The following is a 21263-nucleotide window of genomic DNA, read 5'->3' on the forward strand; positions in this document are numbered from 1 at the left end:
TGGCACTGGTTCAGAAGATATTTATAGACCGAACACACGGCGTTACACCACATATCATTATACAATTAGAAAGATACATGAAAAAAAATTCCACTAATTATATAAATAACATGTGGCGTATGGCCTTATGCTCCGGTTACATTGAACAATCTCTCATAGTGTAGCACCTCAATGTCGTTTGGTATCAACTAGTTAATGTTAGTGTTATGTAACTAGTACTGGATGAGGCCGTTCTAGCATCGCATGTATAGCATTTGATCGGCCTCAACCAGCACAAGGTACGCGAGACGCTATGGTAGTGAAGTAATTGTCCGTCTCCTCCAGTAAGAGCACCACTGGTTTGGACTTGTTAAAAATTGCCACGTTTGTCACGGGTGGGGGCCGGATTAACCAAAATGTAAGGATGTGTATGTTTTTCTAGAGTAGGTAATATATGCTTGTGAAACACAATTTTATTTTATTAGGAGTGTAATTGTGCAAATTTTAGTAAATTATGTGTTCTACAATATCTTTAAGAAGATATTTCTTTGTACAATTTGTATTACTTAAAGAGCAAGTTTTTCTATAAATAAAAGCATAAGCCATGAAAAAATAACACACATAATTTCTCACGATCTTCTCTTTCTCTCTCTCTCTCTCTATCTACCACTGTCCCTTTCCCTCTCGTTTCTCTCAGTAAAATAGGCCTACAATGGATACTACAATGTCATATGATATTATGTGTTGTTTAAGGTGTAACATGTTGCTCAATCCAAACCCACAAGAAGGAACATGATCCAATCCCAACATACATTCCTCTCTTTCATGGGCACTTTGGGGTCTCCACAAAAACACGAAAACTTCTTCTTTTTTATTTTTAATCATGTACGTTTTTACACACACACACACACAAAAGATACGAAGGAAAAGAGTTATCAAGCATAATAACTTCATCCGTGGATAGATAAATACTCTTAATCACTAGAAATTAACTATAAAATGTCCAAGAAAGTAAGAGGCAACTCCCGAAGAGCATACCTACGAGAAACTTTTCAAATTTTTTGGTATTCAAATGGTATAACACATGAAGTACCGCTCGGTAGCTGGAAAAATCATTTCTTGGTAATTAAGCCCAATGAATGACTGCCTAGACCATGTCAAAAATTTAAGCTAGGCAAGTTGCTTTGCTTCATAATCTTGAATACAAACGGGGTTAGGATAAATATCAAAGGATAATGCTTTCCACATGCCCTTTCTCACTTCATACACACCCTTATGATTATGTAGCCCTTAAATTACAAAGTAAAATCAACGGTCATGATTAACAGAGTGTGTTGAAATCACTACCCAATTCCAAAACCTCCATTGTGAATCGATCGATAAATTTCCAGATCAAATCCAACCTAAATGAAGAACACAGATTTTTTAGCTTGACCCTCCATGGGTGGTTTGATTACAAGGCAAAAGTTATGTAGTTCTCAACCTCTGTACCTAAACTAAAACCTGTTGGAGCAATATTAGAAAATATGAAAATAACAGAAGAATTCCAATGATAATAATCATAAAGAAAATAACAACATCAATAGTATATGAGATTAATATAAATAACTAGAGATATAAAGTTAGAAAAACTGACAAACTTGGAGATTGAGGCTTGCATAAATGCAATGTCCTAAAGATAGAATTTCGCCCCTACTCTTGTGCTTGTAGTTCGGTAGGCGTCCATCTCCCAGGATTCAACAATCTATAATCCGAAGTCAAAGCACTTCAATCTTCGGACTCTGACGAACTTTATATATTCCATACTCTCAAGACACGACTCGGAATTTGACTCACGAAGCATGAGAGAAACAAAGTGGGGAAACCCTATTTCTCAAGAGTAAAAATTAACTCTAATTTTCTATCTTTAATACCAATGGTTTCATGGGTTTAAATAAAATCCAATTTCTACTTATTAAAGAGATGTAACTTTTCATCTATAAGTATACATCACTTATCAAGGAATACACCTAAACAACATAACCTTTCCAAGAAATTTGTTAACAATATTTTTCATTCAATTATTAAAATTATATATTACAATATATAATTTCCAACAATCCCCCACATGAATGAAAAATTAGGAAGAATTTGAGAGTATAGACGGACAAGAGATGCATCGGGAGATGTGTCTTTTGGACTTGAACTTACCCTAGTGAATACTTATCGGATTTACTTGGTGATGCAGTGAATATAAAATCTTGAACTGTTCACCGCAGTAGTAAACCGAGACAATAAGCAACACACATCACTAATCCTAATATATTCTGGTTCATACGGTTGTGTTCATTTTGGTCCTGAACAAATCCCGGATTCATGAGAGCTTTAGAGAATTTAGCCATCTCTTACTCATAGAAGCGACCCACTTCTACTCTCACATAGGTGACCACTGATTAAGAATACTCTGCAATATTCCTCTTATTTATAAGATATCATTGTCATTAAGTATAAATATACATCCTAAACTTCTGCAGACAACACACTTCTTCCATCATAGGAATGAGGTATATAGTGTGTTAACTTCTTTGAATCATGCCCAACCAGTTTGCCTATTGAACTTAGACCATGGGATCTCCAATCAACTAAGTTAGGTTTCCGCTCGGCTAATTCATTAGTTATGTTGGCTTTAGCCTCATTCCCCTCGATGATCAACTCACTCTCTAGTCTAACCTTTAATGATTGGATCCCCTACTAGGTTGACTATTTTAATAGTTTGCACAATCCATCTAATGAAATTATATTTCATATGAGAGTAGTTGTTTCTCAATTTCAAGTCCTCAAAAGTATATATATATGTTGGGACTTTTGCTAACACTAGGAAGTAGACTTATATTGTTGGAAATTATATATTGTAATATATAATTTTAATAATTGAATGAAAAATATTGTTAACAAATTTCTTGGAAAGGTTATGTTGTTTAGGTGTATTCCTTGATAAGTGATGTATACTTATAGATGAAAAGTTACATCTCTTTAATAAGTAGAAATTGGATTCTATTTAAACCCATGAAACCATTGGTATTAAAGATAGAAAATTAGAGTTAATTTTTACTCTTGAGAAATAGAGTTTCCCCACTTTGTTTCTCTCATGCTTCGTGAGTCAAATTCCGAGTCGTGTCTTGAGAGTATGGAATATATAAAGTTCGTCAGAGTCCGAAGATTGAAGTGCTTTGACTTCGGATTATAGATTGTTGAATCCTGGGAGATGGACGCCTACCGAACTACAAGCACAAGAGTAGGGGCGAAATTCTATCTTTAGGACATTGCATTTATGCAAGCCTCAATCTCCAAGTTTGTCAGTTTTTCTAACTTTATATCTCTAGTTATTTATATTAATCTCATATACTATTGATGTTGTTATTTTCTTTATGATTATTATCATTGGAATTCTTCTGTTATTTTCATATTTTCTAATATTGCTCCAACAACTAAAACCCTTGTTTATGGCCCAAGCTGTGGAGGCATAGCATTTTGTTGCACCACACAACGGAGTGCAAAACGCAGCACTATGGCAACCCCGTCACGAGCTTTGCCAATTCCTTGACATAATATGATTTCCAAGATGGTACGATTGAAAATTATACACGGTGAATGAAACAAATTCGATTGTAAAACGTGAATACAAATGCAGCACAAGAACTCTTTACATAGAAATCTTAGATATGAATGTGTGATGTAGCATAGTCCGACGGACTTAACAGCAAATAAAGCATGACGGACCTGCACCAACGCATGACATGTGACAAGAAGCCTGCATAATTCCAATGGAGCTGAATCTATCAGCAATTTTATCCATTTCATTTTCTTTTATTAGCTCCAACTCTCTTTCACCTAGCGATAAGAGAGACAATGTAAAGGCGGATTCGATAAGATTTAGAGAAGGCACGAAAGAGAAGCAATGAACACTCACCTAAGAATGATGTTATCCCCACTATCTGAGCTGCAAAAGTTATAATATAACACAAACGCATTTGTTCTGCTTTGGCTCGCTCATCGGTTTCTTTTCTGTTAAAGGTACACATTAAATTTTAGATCATGTGGAAGCATATAAGCAAAACAATCTCTTCTAGTCATGACAGGTGGTTAAGATGATGCAGCACTTTTTCGGTGTTTTTCCGACTCAAAAGGTGGCTAATAACAAAAGTGCAGGCTTAACAAACTTTAGTGAGAATGACATATACTTGCAAACATCGAAATAATCTATCAAAACTTGTCTTTTCCATTTCCGCCACATACATTCTTAATCAAATATGGGTAGGAGAAAAATTGGGCACAATCGAAAAGTGATAATCACGTACAAAAGGGAAAATAAACTGAATATTAATAGACAAAATGGTATCTTCTTTATGTTATGAACATGAATTCCATTAAATAGCAAGTGAAAAAAATTAAAGAAACTGCTTAGTTTGGAAAACAGATGTTCCCCACCCCGCTTCGGGAAAGAAGAAGCATGTGCTGTTCAAAACAGAAGGACCATGTTTACTTTTTCACTTCTAAGTTGTTGCCAAAAGAAAAAAAGTGATCGAGATTATCTTCTTTGAGATGTTGGCTACAAGCGAAACAAGAAATTCTTTATACAGAAAGCTTTGGTTATAGTTTTGTAAATCTCATAAATATGGTGTACCTTTCTCCTGTGAAGGTGGTTGAACGACGACATGCATAGTTGTAACTCCACCAGGGACGTCACATAATGGACTCCGGCACTCTGCAACTGTTCTGTTGTTTTCCAGTATTCGTCCCGCACTTATTAGCTTGACATCTTTGACAGTCCTCGGTCCATTATCCTTCTCTGGTAAAAACAATCTTATTGTGGTTAAATAGGTCAAACACATTAATCAAGCGACCGAAGTTCATCATGCATGGAAATAAATAACAAAATAGAGTGATCTTATGATGGTAAATGAGAACAGTTAAAGAGCATGAAAAACATGTGAGATTCAAAGATTTCAGAGTGCCATTGCTTCATCTTCTAATGCTCCTAGGTCGTGCCCCTTATTACAGCTAGCTAGCTTGTCTGAAATAAAAATCATCAGTTTAATCACATAAGCACCTTCGAAAAGGCTGCCTATAAAAGGAACAGGATATGTCATCAATCGCTCGCCCATGTAACATAAGCATCCCAAGGGTGCTTTTAATCATGTTCATACGAACCAAAAATGCAATCGAAATTTAAAACAACCTTAACTTGTCACCCTCGAATTCCCCAAAGAGAGTACGATAGTATTTGGTTACGCAATTCAGAAAAAAAAAGTTTAAGACCAAAAGAGGGGAAGAGAAGCAAGAAAGAACAAAGATATTATCAATTAAACCCATGACATTAAAAATTTGAGTGAAATAACAAAAAAGCACGCTGATCGCCAATTATTTTTTTCAAATGAAATAACAAGTTCACAGTATGTTCCTAAGACTGTAGTCAATTGTAAATCAGATGATGGTCCGGTTAAGGTATCACTTCACAGAAAATTCAAACACAGATTAGGGTTATGAACTATGATCCGAAATCAACCAATTCGAATTCCCTCCCGCAACTTTCCATACAATCTTTCTGACTGCTGAGATTGATTGTTTTGCAATCAAACACCAAAACGGCAAAGGACTTAATTTTTCTTTTGATTTTAACGAAAAAGAAGAACCAACCTTTAGGCCATTGAGCAAGAATGCTTTCCTTCAAGTTTACAACACTGGTAGCAGCAGGAAAGCTTTTGGGGCCGATATCTGATCCATCAGTCAACCGAAACTTGATCTCCAATTGATCTTGCACCCCTGCCATCTCCAACAATCTCACAACTCCAAAGGCTTTTTTCTTCTACTTGTTCAAATGACTTGAAAATCCCAGAAGTATCTTGGTTTTTTTCTACAAGCAAGCAATCAATACACCAGATTCTTAAATTGGTCAGCAAGAAAATATACAAGGAAACTAAACAAGTTACAGCAATCTTCAAATGGAAAGTAAGCCAAAAGGCTTGCTATTTTACAGCATGGAAATCACTAACAGCTGTGGTTTAGCTGTCAGCATCCACGAATCCAGCTAAAAGCTTCATATGGGTGCCGATTAAATCCAAATAACTTTAAAAATACTCAAAAGTCAAAAAAAAAAAAAAAATCACAAAACAGATCAAAAAAGTAAAGAAAATGGATGAACTTTGATGGGTTTTTGCTCACTTGGCTCAAAAACTGATCAAATGGGCGCTGATTAAATCCAAAAATAAAAATAAAAAATTCCCAACTGGGTGGTCTCCAAAGTCTTAAAAAACCACAAAACAAAGCAAAACAGTAGAAAAAATGGAATAACTTTGATGGGTTTTTGCTTACTTGGCTTCAAAACTGATCTGGGTTCTTCTCTTTCTGCAGAGTCTGATGAGCGGTGGTTCAGAAATCCGGTAGAAGAAGTGGAATGGGAGTTTATTGGATTTAATTAAAAGAGAGGGAAGTCAGAGAGGAAGAAGAGATCAAATAACAAGGTCCTGGAAACAAACGAGGGTGTTTCGGAGTTTTCAAAGTCTTCCAAATCTGGGGTCAATGCCTCCATTTCCTTGCTCCTTGCAATCTCCTATAGCCATGGAACTGGACACATTTTTCTCTCTTTTTGAAGTCACCTTTGGCTTTTGCGACCTACCACTTCTTCCACTTCTTCCAACGTCTTCTTATTTCAATTTTCTTTTAAGGTAAGGTGGAGAAATTTTTATTGTGTCGGAAACATGTCACGGTATATTAAGTGTTATAAAATTAGTGTTTGAAATTTTTTTTTTAAGTATCCAACTATTTGTATTATAATATTTTGTGTACTAAGTCGTATTCCCGACACACTGACTTTTTTTTTTCCATAAGATGAGCTGGGCACTGTTTGATTTACTATATTTTCTTGGTAAGGTAAGTTTGTGATTGTTCGATTTACTATATTTTCACTTGTCAGTTATCTCAAATTTTTTATTATACCTGATAATATAGTAAATGAGACGATCACTGATCAAGTAGTTTACTCAAAAGAAAATACATGACAATACTTGATTGACTATGATGCAGTCACGATAACATCTTCAACATAAGTTTCTCTCTCACACATACATGTTACCTTTAGTCTTGTTCACGAATCATAACCACAAAATAACGTCTGCATTTTCACAAAGGACTCACAGTTAATGATGATATTAATTCAACGAATTGTGATTAATTTATATCGTAGTAGTAGAGAACGACGAATCTATCAATCTAATGCTTTTTCATTAAATGCTAATTAGCATTGTAAAATAATTTTAAAATATAAGAAAAAATTAATATCGTTTATCCAACAAACAAAAAAAATAGTAAGGTGCCGGGCTGGATTGGTGGCCCAAAAATTGAAGGGGGGGTAGTGGGAGAAAGGTCGTTATCTCAAAATCTGTAGATGAATTATGGCTGATGGCTGATGGCTGAGATGATGGAGAACAAGACATTACTGTCTTTAATGTTTACATTCCTCCTTTTGGCCTCTGGCTTTTTGGTCATGTAATAAGGATTTAGTTACGGCCCCGCCCCTGAACGTCGGTAGAGTGATTTTTTACCGTTGATGAAATGTGAGTTTCATACGAGTCAAACATACACGTGAAAAGATGTCAATTTAATATAAATCATCCACGTTTAATAAATGATTTATGATTGATGATAAGACGTTAATTCCACATTTAGCAAAGCAAGGATCCGAATTTTGAGCTGCACGTGTTGCATACAGATGCAGTGTACATTTGTATGTGGTTTTGGGTACATCAACATTCCTCCTTTTGGCCTCCGGCTTTTTGGTCATGTATTGAGGATTTTGTTATGGCTGGCCTGAACGTCCGTAAATGATTTTTGACTGTTGATGAAATGTGAGATTCACACAAGTCAAAAACACGTCGGAGATTTCTAACTATTAGTAAGATGTCAGTTTAAATAAATCGTTCAGAGAAGAGTGATTTTTGATCGACAGTAAGATGCGAATGCCGCATGAATGTATGTATGTCCAAGAGGTTTTCAGATTCTTCCAATTAAATTGTTAGGCTTTGGAATAATCAAATTCATTTTTTATACAATTAACAACTAAGTGCCACTAATACATCGCTAATCATGCACTTAAAAAATAGATTTTTATTTATATATAAACGCAAAATGCCAAAAGGGTCTAATCAAATGTGGGCCAAATTAATTAATTAGAAACGTAGACATTGAAATATCAGAAACTACAATCATTTCCTCCTCTAATGCAAGAGATTCTTTTTCGAGACGAAATGTCACATGTAATTATATAATTAGAAAAAAAAAATTCACTAGAAAATCTCTCGTAAATGAAAATTGCAAAATAAATATCAAAATTGCTAAAGAAGATTATGAGTTCCTTGTCATCACCAACTTAGAACACTCCACTTGTAAGAATCCTTAATTAGTAAATAATCATGGGTTTAAAATTTGATACATTCCAAAGCGCCACGCCAAAGACAACGAAAACGACATCGTTTCCGTGGCAGAACAAGAAAACATCGGTCGTCAGCCGTCTAGAAATATTTTCGACGGTTGCCTGAGTTGAACCAACAACCCTCTAGGGTTTTATACTCATCACTCAATCTTCAAGATGACATGACTAATCAAGGATGCCAAACTTGTAAAGCAAGAATATAGAAATACCATAAACACGAACAATAGAATCCGGGAAAAAAGAATTTATGTGCACATTTTAAATGTCTATCGTGAACAGTACATAAACAAATACCGATATCGATGTACCTAAAAACAGCTCCCCAATTCAATGGGACCTGTAACAGAGCAATCTCCATGTCCTACTCCTAAAGTTCAACATCGTGATATCAAATAAACAGGGGGGAAGAAATGGCTACTAACAAAAATGAATACGAGAGAATATTTTCGGAAGGAAAAAAAATGGAGCGAAAAGAAACATATCTGGGCTAATGGGAGAGCCTCACAAAAGACCTGTCCTAGCCTTTCCCTTCCCTACACCAACCAGTATGATGCTATTGACATAAGGCACCTTGTCGTCTGAATTTCACTTTATTCTCATGTGTGCAAAGAAATCAAGCAAAACCCCCCGCCACGAAGATCAATAATACTATCCTTTCTCCGAACCAAAAAATGAGGACAGATTGCTATGTTACAGAATGAAAGAATGAATCTCATGCTGTTATAATGAGGATGCTGGTTGTTGTCTGCAGAATTTCAGGGGATGAAATTGATTCCGGAACTGGGAAGTTCTACCCCGACGGTGAATTTTCTGCTTGTCTTCTCAAATATATCTTGAAAAATTTCGAGCTGCAAAAAAAACTTCATGAATACCATATAATCATGTCTTTTCTTGTTCTATCTCCTGTTTGAGCACCTCTAGACAACCGCTATGACTCCAAGATGTGGCAGTTCCTTACAAAGTCATTCGAGTAGTTGATATACTTGGTCCAAAATGGCCGAAGATGCTCAAAGCCAATCTGCAACCATGGTTTTGACTGACCATTATAGTGTATAACTGCAGCCCTTGACACAGATTCAATATCGGTCTTACTTTGATAACCCAACCCAAGCATGTGCCACTTTGGATCAATTGCGTGAACATGACCTCTAAATGCAATTAAAGCGGGTGGCAGGGTCCCAAGCTTCCATATTGTCAGATTCGACTTCAGATTCTGCACAGGAAAACCAATTAAAGTAAATTAAAACAATGCACAAGTTAAGAGCTAAGAACTGACTTCCAAGGAAAAGTAAAATGCAGTTGAAGATGATTTCGAAGAAAATGAAACTAACAAAAGAATTACCATGACTGCATATGTATTCTACATCACAATTATCACCAGATTCATCATTCCACCAGAAAATGAAAAAAATGAACAGAACCCTAAGTAAGGGAAGCTCTACTGCTTCGATTTTACCTCTTTCACCCAGGAATGGTAATTCTCTCTAATATTTGTTTTTCTCCAGGCATTGAGATCAAAAATATTCATCCCATAAGCCCATGCACATTCTTCAGGGTCCAAATTCTTTGATACGAGGGGATGGGAAAAATTGAAGTAGTTCCGGAATCGCTTGGACATCACCCACTCATCTTCACCTCTACAAGTTTCAACAGCTCCGTTGACCTTTCCTCCAAGGTCAATTTCCCAAAGTGGTGATAAATCTCGTTGAATCACAACATCATCGTCTAGGAAAACCACCTTATCAAGGTTGGGAAATAGCTGTCACAATATACAGATGATCAGGAAACACACTTCGACATAATACAAGTACAAGAAAATCTTATAAAATTTATCAAATAAATGTAGAACACCTGTCCAAAAAGATAAAAGAACTGCAATCGACTCAAAGTCTCCAACTTAAAGAAGAGGGTTACCTCAGGAATATAAATCCGGAGATGGTTGAGTAAGGATATGTATTTTGGACTTCTAGCCTGCAATTTTGATGCAAATGTCCGTGGAGTTGTAGCACTAAGATTGGCCCCTGAAATATGATTCCCGTGGTAATAATTCCTGATTCCATATTGGTTTTCTACGGCTTCAAGGACTGGAACATTTTCTCTTGTTAACCAATCAAATTGGTGCACACCTTTCACTTCAACAATAGCAGGGGACACAGGGTTGAGTGCAAACCATGAGTGCATACCCGCGTAGGTTTTCTTGTCAGTAATGACATGGAAGACTATCTTTTCAGGTTGTAGAGATGACTGGACAGCAGAAGCAACAACAACTGAAGCAGCCAGAATGTTATCAGTTGATAGAATAAAGTGGTGATAGGAGTTGTCAGAGAGCAATGGCAGTAATTCTGGAGGAGGCAATTGTTTGCGTGCATGAGCATTGGATGAATATTCATCAGTCAAACGCAGAGACAGACAGTGAATACTTTTGGGTACAGAACTTGCTGCATAGTGTTTGTTCATCAACTCTGAAAACTTAGACTCTCTGACTTCCTTTTCAAAATTCTCCATCTACAAAAAAAAAAAAAAAAAAAAAAAAAAAAACATTATTTTTAGGGTGCTAACAGTTAACAAGGGTTTCTCCAAAATTATTAATGCACTATACTAAACATGACCCAAATTACGTTTTATTTTTATTTTTATTTTTATAGAACACAACGTACCATTGCTCTTAACATGAAAGCAAAGGTCCTTGCATCATACTGGTTGTTCTTCATTTCGGAAACAAGTTGATTAAATGAATCTGGAAGCTTTAGACCAGCCGGGATTTCTTCAGTGTTCACTTGGTTTAGAACCTTGTAAAAGTCTCTAACCAGTCTCTGCTGTGTCGTCACCACAACCACAAAGATCCAGATTAGATAATCATACATTAAACTTACTGACTGAAATCAAAACTTAAATACAGAATTGGTTGATGTAACCTCAGGGAAAAAAAAATTTATAGCAACTGGAGAAAAAAGTTATTTACCGCTGAATCATCAACCCTACCCAGAAGCCTTGGTCCCAAGCGCCTACCTAAACAGTCTGAAGCACAAGAGTAAAGCAACAATAGTCACAAATTCAATGTCAAAAGTGTTAGAGAAAAGCTGCGGTGCATAACCTAAGAAACATATAGATAATAAAAGCAGGCATAGAAAGCAAACACAAAGTTACAATAAAAAAGTTGAAAATCTAAGAAACCAGATGATCAATCATGAAGAGTTATAGATGGTTACAGTATCACAAGATAAGGGAAGAACATAGATCTCTTTAGGGACAAACTTAGAGAATCGGTGTTATGCCTACAATTCTAATTAAGGTTTAAGTACCAGAGATCACCTAGCCTATTCCATAATCCTTGAACACATTAAATAAAATAGTAAGCATACAATCCCTTCTGGGTGTACTTGACTTGGTAAACTAAGTGGGAAATCTTATTACTCTTCAATCTCGACTTTTTAGATTAAACAAATAGCTAGCTTAGATAAACAATGGATGTTCGTAAATGAATAGTTGATTTGACAATAGTCATCCTATACAGAACATCTCAAATCTTAATTCATATCGAACCAATCATCACAATGAAATGGACAATTTGATCCACCTCAAATCTCGCAAAAAATATATGATAAACTGCAGAACTGCATAAGCAAACCAACCCAATGGCATTGAATTCCTAAACTAACAGATTGCCAACACGGGAATCGATACGAGGAGACCCATCAATCAAAATTTGATTTGATTTGATTTAGATTTCGTTGCGAATCAAATGGACCCGGTTAATAGAACCATTCAATCGGATTGATCCAATCAAGCCAGCATTAACAATAACAATCAAATGGGCAAGTCAAGATCCATCAATAACTATCATAAACAAGCAATTAAACGCAAACAAAACCTGAAGGAAAAAAAAATCAATTGGGATTGACAAAATAAATAAAAATAAATAAAATGAATACATAAATAAAAAGAGTACCAAATGAGGAGCACTTGTTGACACCTTCAAGAGTAACAACAGCAGTGAGAATGAAGACGAAAGGTAATAAGAAAGCGAGGATTAGAATGGTGTGGAAAACCGTTCGATAAGAGATGTGGCGAGCTCCGACCTTGATCTTCATCAAGTCAATAAACCCATTGCTGCTCGAGATCGTTATGCTTCTCATACTAGGCGAGAAGTGAAGCTGCATCGTCGTCTATGCAGCCCCTCCTTCTTATTCTTCTGCAACTCAATAGCACCGCCCGCCCTACCGCCACTCAATGCCACCGCCGCCCATGCCCACCTCACCATTAGATCCAAACCCGACTCCAAATCCCCACCCACAACGAGATTCGACGCTGCCCAAGTCAGATCTGCCGCTCCTCCTGCTCAAATCTTTGCTCTTTCTTCTGGGCCTTCGCGAAGACCGCATTGGAGATTCGATGAAATCGAAAAATGGGCAATCTTTCCTTCCTCTTCCCCCCTTTTTTAATTAATTAATTTCAGATCTCAACCAAACAATCTATTGTGGTTTTCTGGGTCGGGAAGCATGGATCAAGAGAGAGAAAGGAAGAAGAGAGGGAAAAAAAAATAATTGGTTTTTTGGGTTTTGTTTTTGTTTTTGTGCAAAAGCTTTCCTTCCGAATTTGTGAGGACGTCTTTGATTGATCGACTCGATTAGTCCGATCTAATTTCGTTTTCCGGGAAAATAATAAAGTAATCACTAATTAATAATTAATTTGTTAATTAATTTAATATTTGATTTTCTTCAATTTTTTTATTTTTAAAGTCAAAACACAAAACCGTGTTGGGCTTTAGAGAGAGAATTGGGGAGGGAAGGTTTGACCTTTGAGGATAAGTTTGGGGCTAAATTGAGAAATGGTGTTCCTAAACTTCCTATGTTTAAGATGGGTGGATTGTGGTTATGTGGTTGATGGTTGATTGTGGTTGATTAAGATAATTAGTTGGGCGTTAACAAATTTAATTAGGTTAAAATTGAAGATAAATTACAATTAGTATGTTAGAACGGCCAGGTATATCTTTTTGTATAAGTTAAAAAAAAAAATCTAAGTTAAAAAAAAAAATCGCATTATTCGCCTATAGAAATAGAGCATCCACTGTTATGCGTAACTCAAGATGATGTAACATTTGGGATGATATATTGATAGCATCACAAATCAAAATATTTCGACTGGAGTCTAACATGGGTTATACAAGAGAAGCTTCGATAAGACTGCCTGTTTATGCAGCGTTTACACTGAGTGGGATGGGGTCAGTGGTATTAAAATACAAGGAAATTTTACGCTTTTATTAATAGTTATTTATAAATGACGTGGTCATACACCTCCACCAACTATTGAGTTATTGCTTTTGTTTTCAAGAAAATAAAGATGAAAAATAGAGAATGATACAAAAGTCACTTATTGATAGGATCTAAGTCATTAATCAAATCAAATTAATATACCACGGATTGCCAAGAAATTGAATGAGATTGTTAGGCGTTTTAGCACAACAAGAAAGGAAAATTCAAACCAAAATCAAAATCAAACCCCTCTTCAAAGTGGGCCTCGTAGTTACTATCGTGTGGCCGGATCAAGCGCAGTACCATTTCTCTCATTGCCTGTTTGAGAATATCAAATTGTTGCGTGCTAGCTCTTAATTTGAGAGATGTCAAGAAATTCGATTTTTTTATTTTTATTTTTTTGCGGTTATGAATTAAATTGTATATTCGCGTGTCATGATTGATTATTAAATTAAATCTAATGAAGTCTCGTTCAATTTCTTAATCAAATACCAAGATCTAGAAGTTGGACTTTTCATTTTGTTCGTGTTGTGTTTAATGCCGTTTTCGCTTTGCCGACAATTTGGGCACATTGTTAAGGGGATTATGTCGTTTTTGGCATCCAGTTGCCGGGTTTGACCGCCGGCCGGGGATTCGAATTCTGCAAGTAGTCGGCTTCTTATGCAAATCAAACTTTGCTAATTAAAGTAATTAACAAAAGTAGTTAAACTAATATAAATGCTGCTTTCTGAATGCTGTAGCTGCAAATCCATGACGCATTTGATTTCTCACCCTTGTCCCGACTCATGCACTAAGTAAATTTGATTAGCAATAATAGAAGAGAGCTACTAAACCTACCCCATTGTCCTATTTCTCCATCCACATTATAATCTCATCTGCTATAAAAAGTTAAAATATTAAAATGCTCTTTCCTCCTAAAATATCCTCATTAGCACTCTCGCTCCACTCCGAGCTTGTCTCTAAAATTATTGCACCAGTAAGAAATAATTTTAGATTTTTATGAGAATTAATTTGCAGAAAATGTAGAAAATAGTGTGGAATCATAACGATTTCAAGTTGAGCAGCAATGGAATTTTATTAGGTGAGGGTTTAAGGATAGATAAATAGTTTGTGAACGAGAGCTACCTTTTAAGGTCTTTATCGGTTATTTTACATATAAGCAAATTTGTAATTAAAAATTTCATTACAAAATGGATGGGAAGATAAGATATTGGGATGGGAATAACGCCACTCTAATAGAAAGGTGATTAGCAGTAGTAAATCCATTAATTTGGTAATTAGCATGGAAGCTTCTAATTTAAGTTGAGATATAGATATAGAGGGAGCAGATGCTTGACTGGGCCATGGAATGGAACCTTTCTGTTTGTGGTTTGTGCACCATATGCTGTTTTGCTCTTTTTAGGGCAAAGTAGTGCAAACTTTAGCTGTTATTGCGCCTAATTTATGTGCTGAAGAATTTAAGATGATGTGATAACCGACAAGGATTGTCCAACGATATATCGAGCATGAAGTTAGTTGCAAGCGTACGCTCTAAGTAATCGTGTAAGTTAGATTAGAAGTTCCGATTCTGATTTGATAATTTTTAACTTTTTACACCGAATCAATCCTACATGGATTTTCAGAAAGAAGCTTAAATGTATCTTAAAATTCTGATCAATTTTTAGGTTCAGACCCCTACACGATTACTTATATGGTTTTCATATGGTTTTCACGAACCCTTGGGCGGATTATATATACCGTGTGGAAGGGATAATCTTCCTCATTGTAACGTCTCTCCACCTGTTTTCACTCTTTCAATGCTTTAAGCTCTCGAGCTGGTAAACATACCACTCGAATTATAATTCATTTCATATAAATACCAGTAAACATAGCTCATATTTGAAGTCGAGTTGGATGAACCACGTACACACTTGTGTTCTGTGTGATGGTAACAATTGTTAGAGGAACAAGAAATTGTGTACTGATGTGCTGAACATTTCGAATTTCCTACAAATGGCCAAAGTCGCCGCTAACGACGTTGATGCCCAAAGCCCATGCGCCGCACACATACATAAAAATATGCATGTCGTCAAGGACAAACCACCGAGGCGCAAGGAAGTGCGGCCACATCTCCAATTGACAGAAATCGAGCCTAGGAGTGAGAAAAAGGATCCCCGCTGGATCCGTTTCCTAGGGATCCTAGAGATTCCACAATCGTGTCCGTTCATCGTACATCGTGCGATCATAAATCATTTAAAATTTAAAATTTAAAATTCAAATATAAATAATATATAACGAAAACTGATCGCATGATGTATGATGAACGGACATAATTGCAGAATCTCAAGAATCCCTAAAAAAAGAATCCGGCGATGATCCTTTTCCTAAGAGTGATATTCCACTCCCATGCGGGACATATAAAGCCACATCTAAACTTGCAATGCCACTATGAAAGCATCACAAACCAATCAAATGCTGACATGTGTTTCTACTTTATTCACATAGCAACATTCAATTGTTAATTGTTACACTAACAATGACATTCTAATTTAAGGTAAGATTCCCTTACAATACTTTATTGGTTTTCTCGTGAGGAATTTCGAGTTTGACTTTCATAAATGATGAATTCAATACCTAATAATAGTTTTACCCCTTATGTGTCGTAGCTCAACCTCTACAACACCAATATCGTGTATCATAAAAACACCTCCATGAAAAGGACTCGCATGAAATGAAGACTCAAAGTTGATAAGTTCCAAACTAATCATGTAACGTCATGTGATAAAGTTAAAACGTCTGTCCATAAGCTTGAATTTGGTTCAATCCATAAACACGCACAATCCCATCTTGTCCAAGAATAGGTTGTTCTATTATCGGTTGTTCGATCATTTGTACTCTTTCCTGTATAGTCAGTTAGTGGGGATTTTAAAGTAAATTGCCCAATGTTTCTGAATTAGTCCAAGTGACATCTGCCCCTTTTAATTCAGGATGTCAGACAATGAAACAATCAAAGCCCTATAGCCTATACTTAGTCACAAAGCCAAAGAATATGTTGAGTAGGAATTTGGAATAGAATAAGATGTTGGGAAGAGAAGCATTGCTAATATTTCATTTCAAAAGGTGTATGGATAAGTCGTTCTTCACCGTCTCTCGCCCCATCCACAAGAAATATAGATTTTTTAATGTATTCGAAGCACGAGATGGTAAATTTTTTTTTTTATGTGTCATTCCAATTGTATAAGAATGTCGTTTTTATACTATGTTCCGAACATACAAAAAATCTCTCCACAAGAAAGCATACTACATTCGCGGTCCGCCACGTTTATAATCCTGTATCCATTAAACGCACCGGCTTGTTCCACCAATATAGGAAGCTAACGAGCAAAAAGCCGCAAACTTTCGTTTCTTCAGAGCGTGTTCGAAGTGTCTCTCACACTCTCTCAATCTCTCTCGCCGTTTCTTCTGCTCTCGAGAAAGCTCAGAGGAGGCGCCATAACAACCGCCATGAGTGCAGCGGCCGGAGTTCCTTCTCGGGCGGAGGTGCTCACGATGTTCCGCTCTTTTCTCCGAGTGGCTCGCAAATTCACCGACTACAACATCAGGGAGTACACGAAACGCAGAGCCGTCGACGCGTTTCGTCAGAATCGGAACCTTTCGGACCCGTCTGCCATATCCGCCGCGTTCTCAGATGGCAAGGCTCAGCTGGAGGTCGCCAAGCGGCAGGCTGTTATTTACTCTCTCTACGCCCCCAAGCTCAAGAGCGTCATGGAGGTTCAGAACCCAATCAAGCACCGAAATTGATTAATTTCCGGGTAAAATCCCGTCTTATCTACACTAAATATGATTAATTTTCCTTAATTTTGTTGGGTTTTTGTAATCTAATTCGAACTTGCGTGCGCACAGGTCTTCAATTTGTTGGGTTTTTGTTAGTCTGGGTTATATTAGGGTTTTTGGTTGTCTGATTAATGGGTTTGCATGCATAATTTGGTTTTTAATTATTAATTAATGAGGATGAATGATGCTTTCTCTGTTTCTGAGTAATTTTGGGTAAAGAAATAAAAATTGAAACTTTAGGTCTCAATCACTATAGGAATTACTGGGAATCGTAAAATTTCTTTATTTCTTAATTCCAACTTAGCCTTCATGATTTGAGTGACTGACTATTCTGTTTCTTTGATGAAAAGATTATATCTTGATAATCGAAATTGTTAGGTAGTGTTTTCCCTCTTTGATGGTGAAAATGCTTAAACTGGATTAACTTCTGTAGAGCTGTTTGATAACCATTTCGTTTTCAGTTTTTAATTTTTGTTTATAAAATAAATCCAAAAATCGTAAACCAAAAACTGTAAATGAAATGGTTATCAAACGGCCCTAAGCTTATTTTATTTCAGAGTGTTTAGTTTTTTTTCATGGAAAGATTATATATCAAACTTAATGCACAAATAGATATCAAATCATAAATTATTTAGTGAAGTTAGAGGTTGTGAAATGTGAGGTGAGTTCTTGATTTGGCCGGAACTATCCAAAAATATTATATTCAAGGCTTATTTGCCTTTGTTCTTCTCCTTCTTGTGATTTGGCTTCTCAGTGTTTGATTTGTGTCAATGTTTAGAAAGATGTCCTGTCCTCCCAAATGCGCTTGAGCAGTACTCCCTGTTAGTCAGTTTTTCAAAAACAAGTTCAATTAGGTGCGGTACATTTACACTCCGAAGTATCGTTACAATTCGGTTTTGTTAAGACAAGTTATATTGAAATAAGTTCGGGGATGTTCAGTACAAGTACTCTCTAAAAAACCCTTGCCATCCGGAAAGACAAGTTCTAACTTTAAGCCTTTTCACAATCCGGTTTTGTTTATGACAAAATCATCGAAATAAGTTCTAAGTTGTTCAGTACATTACTCAATGAAAGATCCTTACAAGCCAATGTTTTCCAAAGACTAGTTCTATCTATAATCCATTTTACAATCCGGTTTCTTTAGACGCTCTTAACTTCTAACCATAAAACATGATACTTTGATATCAGAGTGAATGCCGCTGTGTGATTTGTCTAAACTGTACAACGAGCATTGATTTTGCAAAGACAAGTTCTATTCAGTGGTCATGACTCATGACTCATGACTCATGATAAGACTCTGATAATCGAGATTAGCTTTAAACCTCAACTCTCAACTCACATTGCTGTGTTTACCTTTAGTCATGGTTGAGCCAACTGTTTCTCGATACTGATAACTGTTGTTCGTTGCACATGACCAACCCAATTTGAGACTTGTTCCCCTTGTGACCTCCTGATGGGTGGCTACTTATATCTTGTGGATCTCTCAATATGAGCGTAATTTTTATACTTTGCATGTTTGTAGCAGTCATGACGTATTGTTGCTGCAATTCTTTGATTTGTGCAGGTTTGCGAAATTTTCACTTCTGTTGACGAGCGATTTCAGGGAACATTTGTAATGCTGTAGCTCATTGGACTTCTGGGGCTTAAGCTTTGTATTTTAAGCCTTTAAGTTTGAGTTTTTGGGTTTAAAGGTGTAATTAGTTATGAATTTTGAGTACCCTAGAGGAATATCTGTTTGCATTTTTTTGCAATAAAGAACAAATTTATAACCTTTCTTCAGATGCGGATTTGAAGTTCAAATTTCATAAACATCATGATTATGCAATAGTATAAATCATTGGAGATGTGATTGAAATCTTCTGAAAATGGTGGCTTTTACTAGTTTACCTTTGTTGTGACCAATTTTACTGAAGGGAGAGAGAGCTCGACTGCAGAGGGACAGGTGAGAGAGAGAAAGATGGAGAATGACTTGAGGAATTCAGGAATATGATTTCTTTATGGATAAATTACACAGAATTACCTCAACTATTGGTCATTAACATTTTCATACCTTGTCTTTAAAAAGTTTTAATGTCATACCTTATCTTCGAATTTGTTGCAATGTCATACCTTCCGTGTTTGTCAATTTCTCTGTTAAATGATGGCATGGCATTAGGAAGGGCCCACTTTATATTAAAAATATTAATTATAAAAATAAAATAAAAAACGAAACCCATATCCCTTCACCCCCGAAACCCCATCCCCTTCATCATCTTCATCTTCCCGTCCACCCCCCCTTCCCCCAACAAAAAAAAACCTTCCTTCCAAACCCATAACCCCAACCGCAACCCCTCCCTTTCTCCCTCCCGAGCCTTCCACCCACCTCCCTCTCCTCCACTCTCTTCACATTCCCTCCCATTCAAAATCTAACCAAAAAAAAAAAAAAATTCACAAATCTGAACCCAAATTGTCCAAATCGTCGCACCCCACCCAACCCTTCCTTCCCCAGACCACCTCAACTGTTTTTTTTTTTTAGGGGGTTGGGGGGGGGGGGGGGGTGGACGGGAAGATGAAGATGATGAAGGGGATGGGATCTGGGTTTGGTTTTTTTTTTTAATTAATATTTTATTAATTTTTTTAATATAAAGTGTGCCCACCTCATGCCACGTCAGCATTTTAACGGAGGAATTGACAGACAATTGACGGAAGGTATGAAATTGTAACAAATTCGTAGATAAGGTATGACATTGAAACTTTTTAAAAACAAGGTATGAAACTGTTAATGACCCAATAATTAAGGTAATTCTGTGTAATTTACACTTTCTTTATTTATGGTAATAAGGATGAGAGAATAACTTGCTCTCTAAGTAATACAAAGTTTAATATAAAAAATCATCTAGATCCCAAAGAAGCTTAAGATTTACACAAGCACACTGTTAAATATTAATTACTAGCAACCTTTTCTTTAAACTTGCTCTAAATATTCTTAAATTGAAAATTCGGTTTAGGTCAAAGAATAATCTTGAATTTTGAAGCAATGCAAAAAGAAGGACAAGAAAAACGATCCTTACAATTTTATTTGGATACTAGTGATATTTTAGAACAATTAAATCTATCGGAGGAATTTGAACTCAATAAAAAAAAAAAGGCGAAGCCAACCAATTTAACCTAGAACTGCAACAAATCGCATAATTAAAGACATACAAGTGATATTTTAGAACAATCAAATATATGAGAGGAATTTGAACTTGTGAAAAAAAAAAAGAGTTGGATGCAAATCTCAGCCAACTGACCTAACTTGGAACTGAAACAATTCTCAACCAACTGACTTAACTCAGAACGTGAAAAAAGAGTGGGACGCAAATATATGAGAGGAATTTGTATTTTAAGCCTTTAAGTTTGAGTTTTTCGGTTTAAAGGTGTAATTAGTTATGAATTTTGAGTACCCTAGAGGAATATCTGTTTGCATTTATTTTTGCAATAAAGAATGATCTTATAACCTTTCTTCTGGTGAGGATTTGAAGTTCGAATTTCAAAAGCATCAATGAATTTGCAATAGTAGAATTCATTGGAGACGTGATTGAAATCTTCTAAAAATGGTGGCTTTTACTAGTTTATCTTTGTTGTGACCTATTTATAGTAATCAGGATGAGAGAATAACTTGCTCTTCAATTAATACAAAGTCTAATAGAAAAGATCATCTAGATCCTGAAGAGTTCTTAATTTATCTCTGCTTAAGATTTAGATAATCACATCGTTAAATATTAATTACA

At 36.0% G+C, this 21263-nt stretch overlaps 2 protein-coding genes and 1 pseudogene across 8 annotated transcripts; 1 reads left to right on the forward strand and 2 right to left on the reverse strand.

The window, feature by feature from the left end:
• Window positions 1–1332: 1332 nt before the first annotated feature.
• On the reverse strand, window positions 1333–6656 carry LOC137708373 (membrane-anchored ubiquitin-fold protein 1). 3 transcript variants are annotated; one of them, XM_088689646.1, is made up of 6 exons: window positions 6331–6656; window positions 5656–5872; window positions 4643–4807; window positions 3929–4023; window positions 3454–3849; window positions 1333–1482 (listed from the first exon to the last, which is right to left on the reverse strand). In XM_088689646.1, the coding sequence occupies exons 2-4, from the start codon at window positions 5786–5788 to the stop codon at window positions 3968–3970; spliced, it is 354 nt and encodes a 117-aa protein (XP_088545772.1). In that variant the 5' UTR covers window positions 5789–5872; window positions 6331–6656; the 3' UTR covers window positions 1333–1482; window positions 3454–3849; window positions 3929–3967. The 3 variants fall into 3 exon arrangements, with proteins under 3 accessions (XP_088545772.1, XP_088545773.1, XP_088545774.1); XM_088689647.1 differs by having other exon boundaries at window positions 3454–3769; window positions 6331–6654; XM_088689648.1 differs by lacking the exons at window positions 1333–1482; window positions 3454–3849; window positions 3929–4023 and adding an exon at window positions 4314–4567 and having other exon boundaries at window positions 6331–6654.
• Window positions 6657–8672: 2016 nt separating this feature from the next.
• On the reverse strand, window positions 8673–13144 carry LOC137707582 (putative galacturonosyltransferase 14). Of its 4 annotated transcripts, none has more exons than XM_068446484.2 (6): window positions 12396–13144; window positions 11409–11464; window positions 11104–11259; window positions 10361–10951; window positions 9903–10205; window positions 8673–9659 (listed from the first exon to the last, which is right to left on the reverse strand). In XM_068446484.2, the coding sequence occupies exons 1-6, from the start codon at window positions 12604–12606 to the stop codon at window positions 9375–9377; spliced, it is 1602 nt and encodes a 533-aa protein (XP_068302585.2). In that variant the 5' UTR covers window positions 12607–13144; the 3' UTR covers window positions 8673–9374. The 4 variants fall into 4 exon arrangements, with proteins under 4 accessions (XP_068302585.2, XP_088545771.1, XP_068302584.2 ...); XM_088689645.1 differs by having other exon boundaries at window positions 12420–13118; XM_068446483.2 differs by having other exon boundaries at window positions 11104–11262; window positions 12396–13098.
• Window positions 13145–17042: 3898 nt separating this feature from the next.
• Window positions 17043–19285, forward strand: LOC148689279 (uncharacterized; annotated as a pseudogene). The gene is made up of 2 exons (XR_015958246.1): window positions 17043–17489; window positions 19076–19285. The product of XR_015958246.1 is annotated as an uncharacterized LOC148689279 (transcript).
• Window positions 19286–21263: the final 1978 nt, after the last annotated feature.

The sequence above is a fragment of the Pyrus communis genome, chromosome 17 (assembly GCF_041283825.1).
Source record: "Pyrus communis isolate YQ-2024b chromosome 17, ASM4128382v1, whole genome shotgun sequence".
NCBI classification, from domain to species: Eukaryota; Viridiplantae; Streptophyta; class Magnoliopsida; order Rosales; family Rosaceae; genus Pyrus; species Pyrus communis.

Excerpts from the sequence above, each read along its gene's own strand:
- LOC137707582 (XM_068446483.2), bottom strand. The coding sequence starts at position 12,606 with ATGCAGCTTCACTTCTCGCCTAGTATGAGAAGCATAACGATCTCGAGC. Across the intron at positions 10,952-11,103 it reads CTTTCATGTTAAGAGCAATG|ATGGAGAATTTTGAAAAGGA; the intron begins GTACGTTGTGTT and ends TTTTTTTTGTAG. Across the intron at positions 10,206-10,360 it reads TCCGGATTTATATTCCTGAG|CTATTTCCCAACCTTGATAA; the intron begins GTAACCCTCTTC and ends ATATTGTGACAG.
- LOC137708373 (XM_088689646.1), bottom strand. The coding sequence starts at position 5,788 with ATGGCAGGGGTGCAAGATCAATTGGAGATCAAGTTTCGGTTGACTGAT. Across the intron at positions 4,808-5,655 it reads TCTTGCTCAATGGCCTAAAG|AGAAGGATAATGGACCGAGG; the intron begins GTTGGTTCTTCT and ends TGTTTTTACCAG. Across the intron at positions 4,024-4,642 it reads ACCACCTTCACAGGAGAAAG|AAAAGAAACCGATGAGCGAG; the intron begins GTACACCATATT and ends TACCTTTAACAG.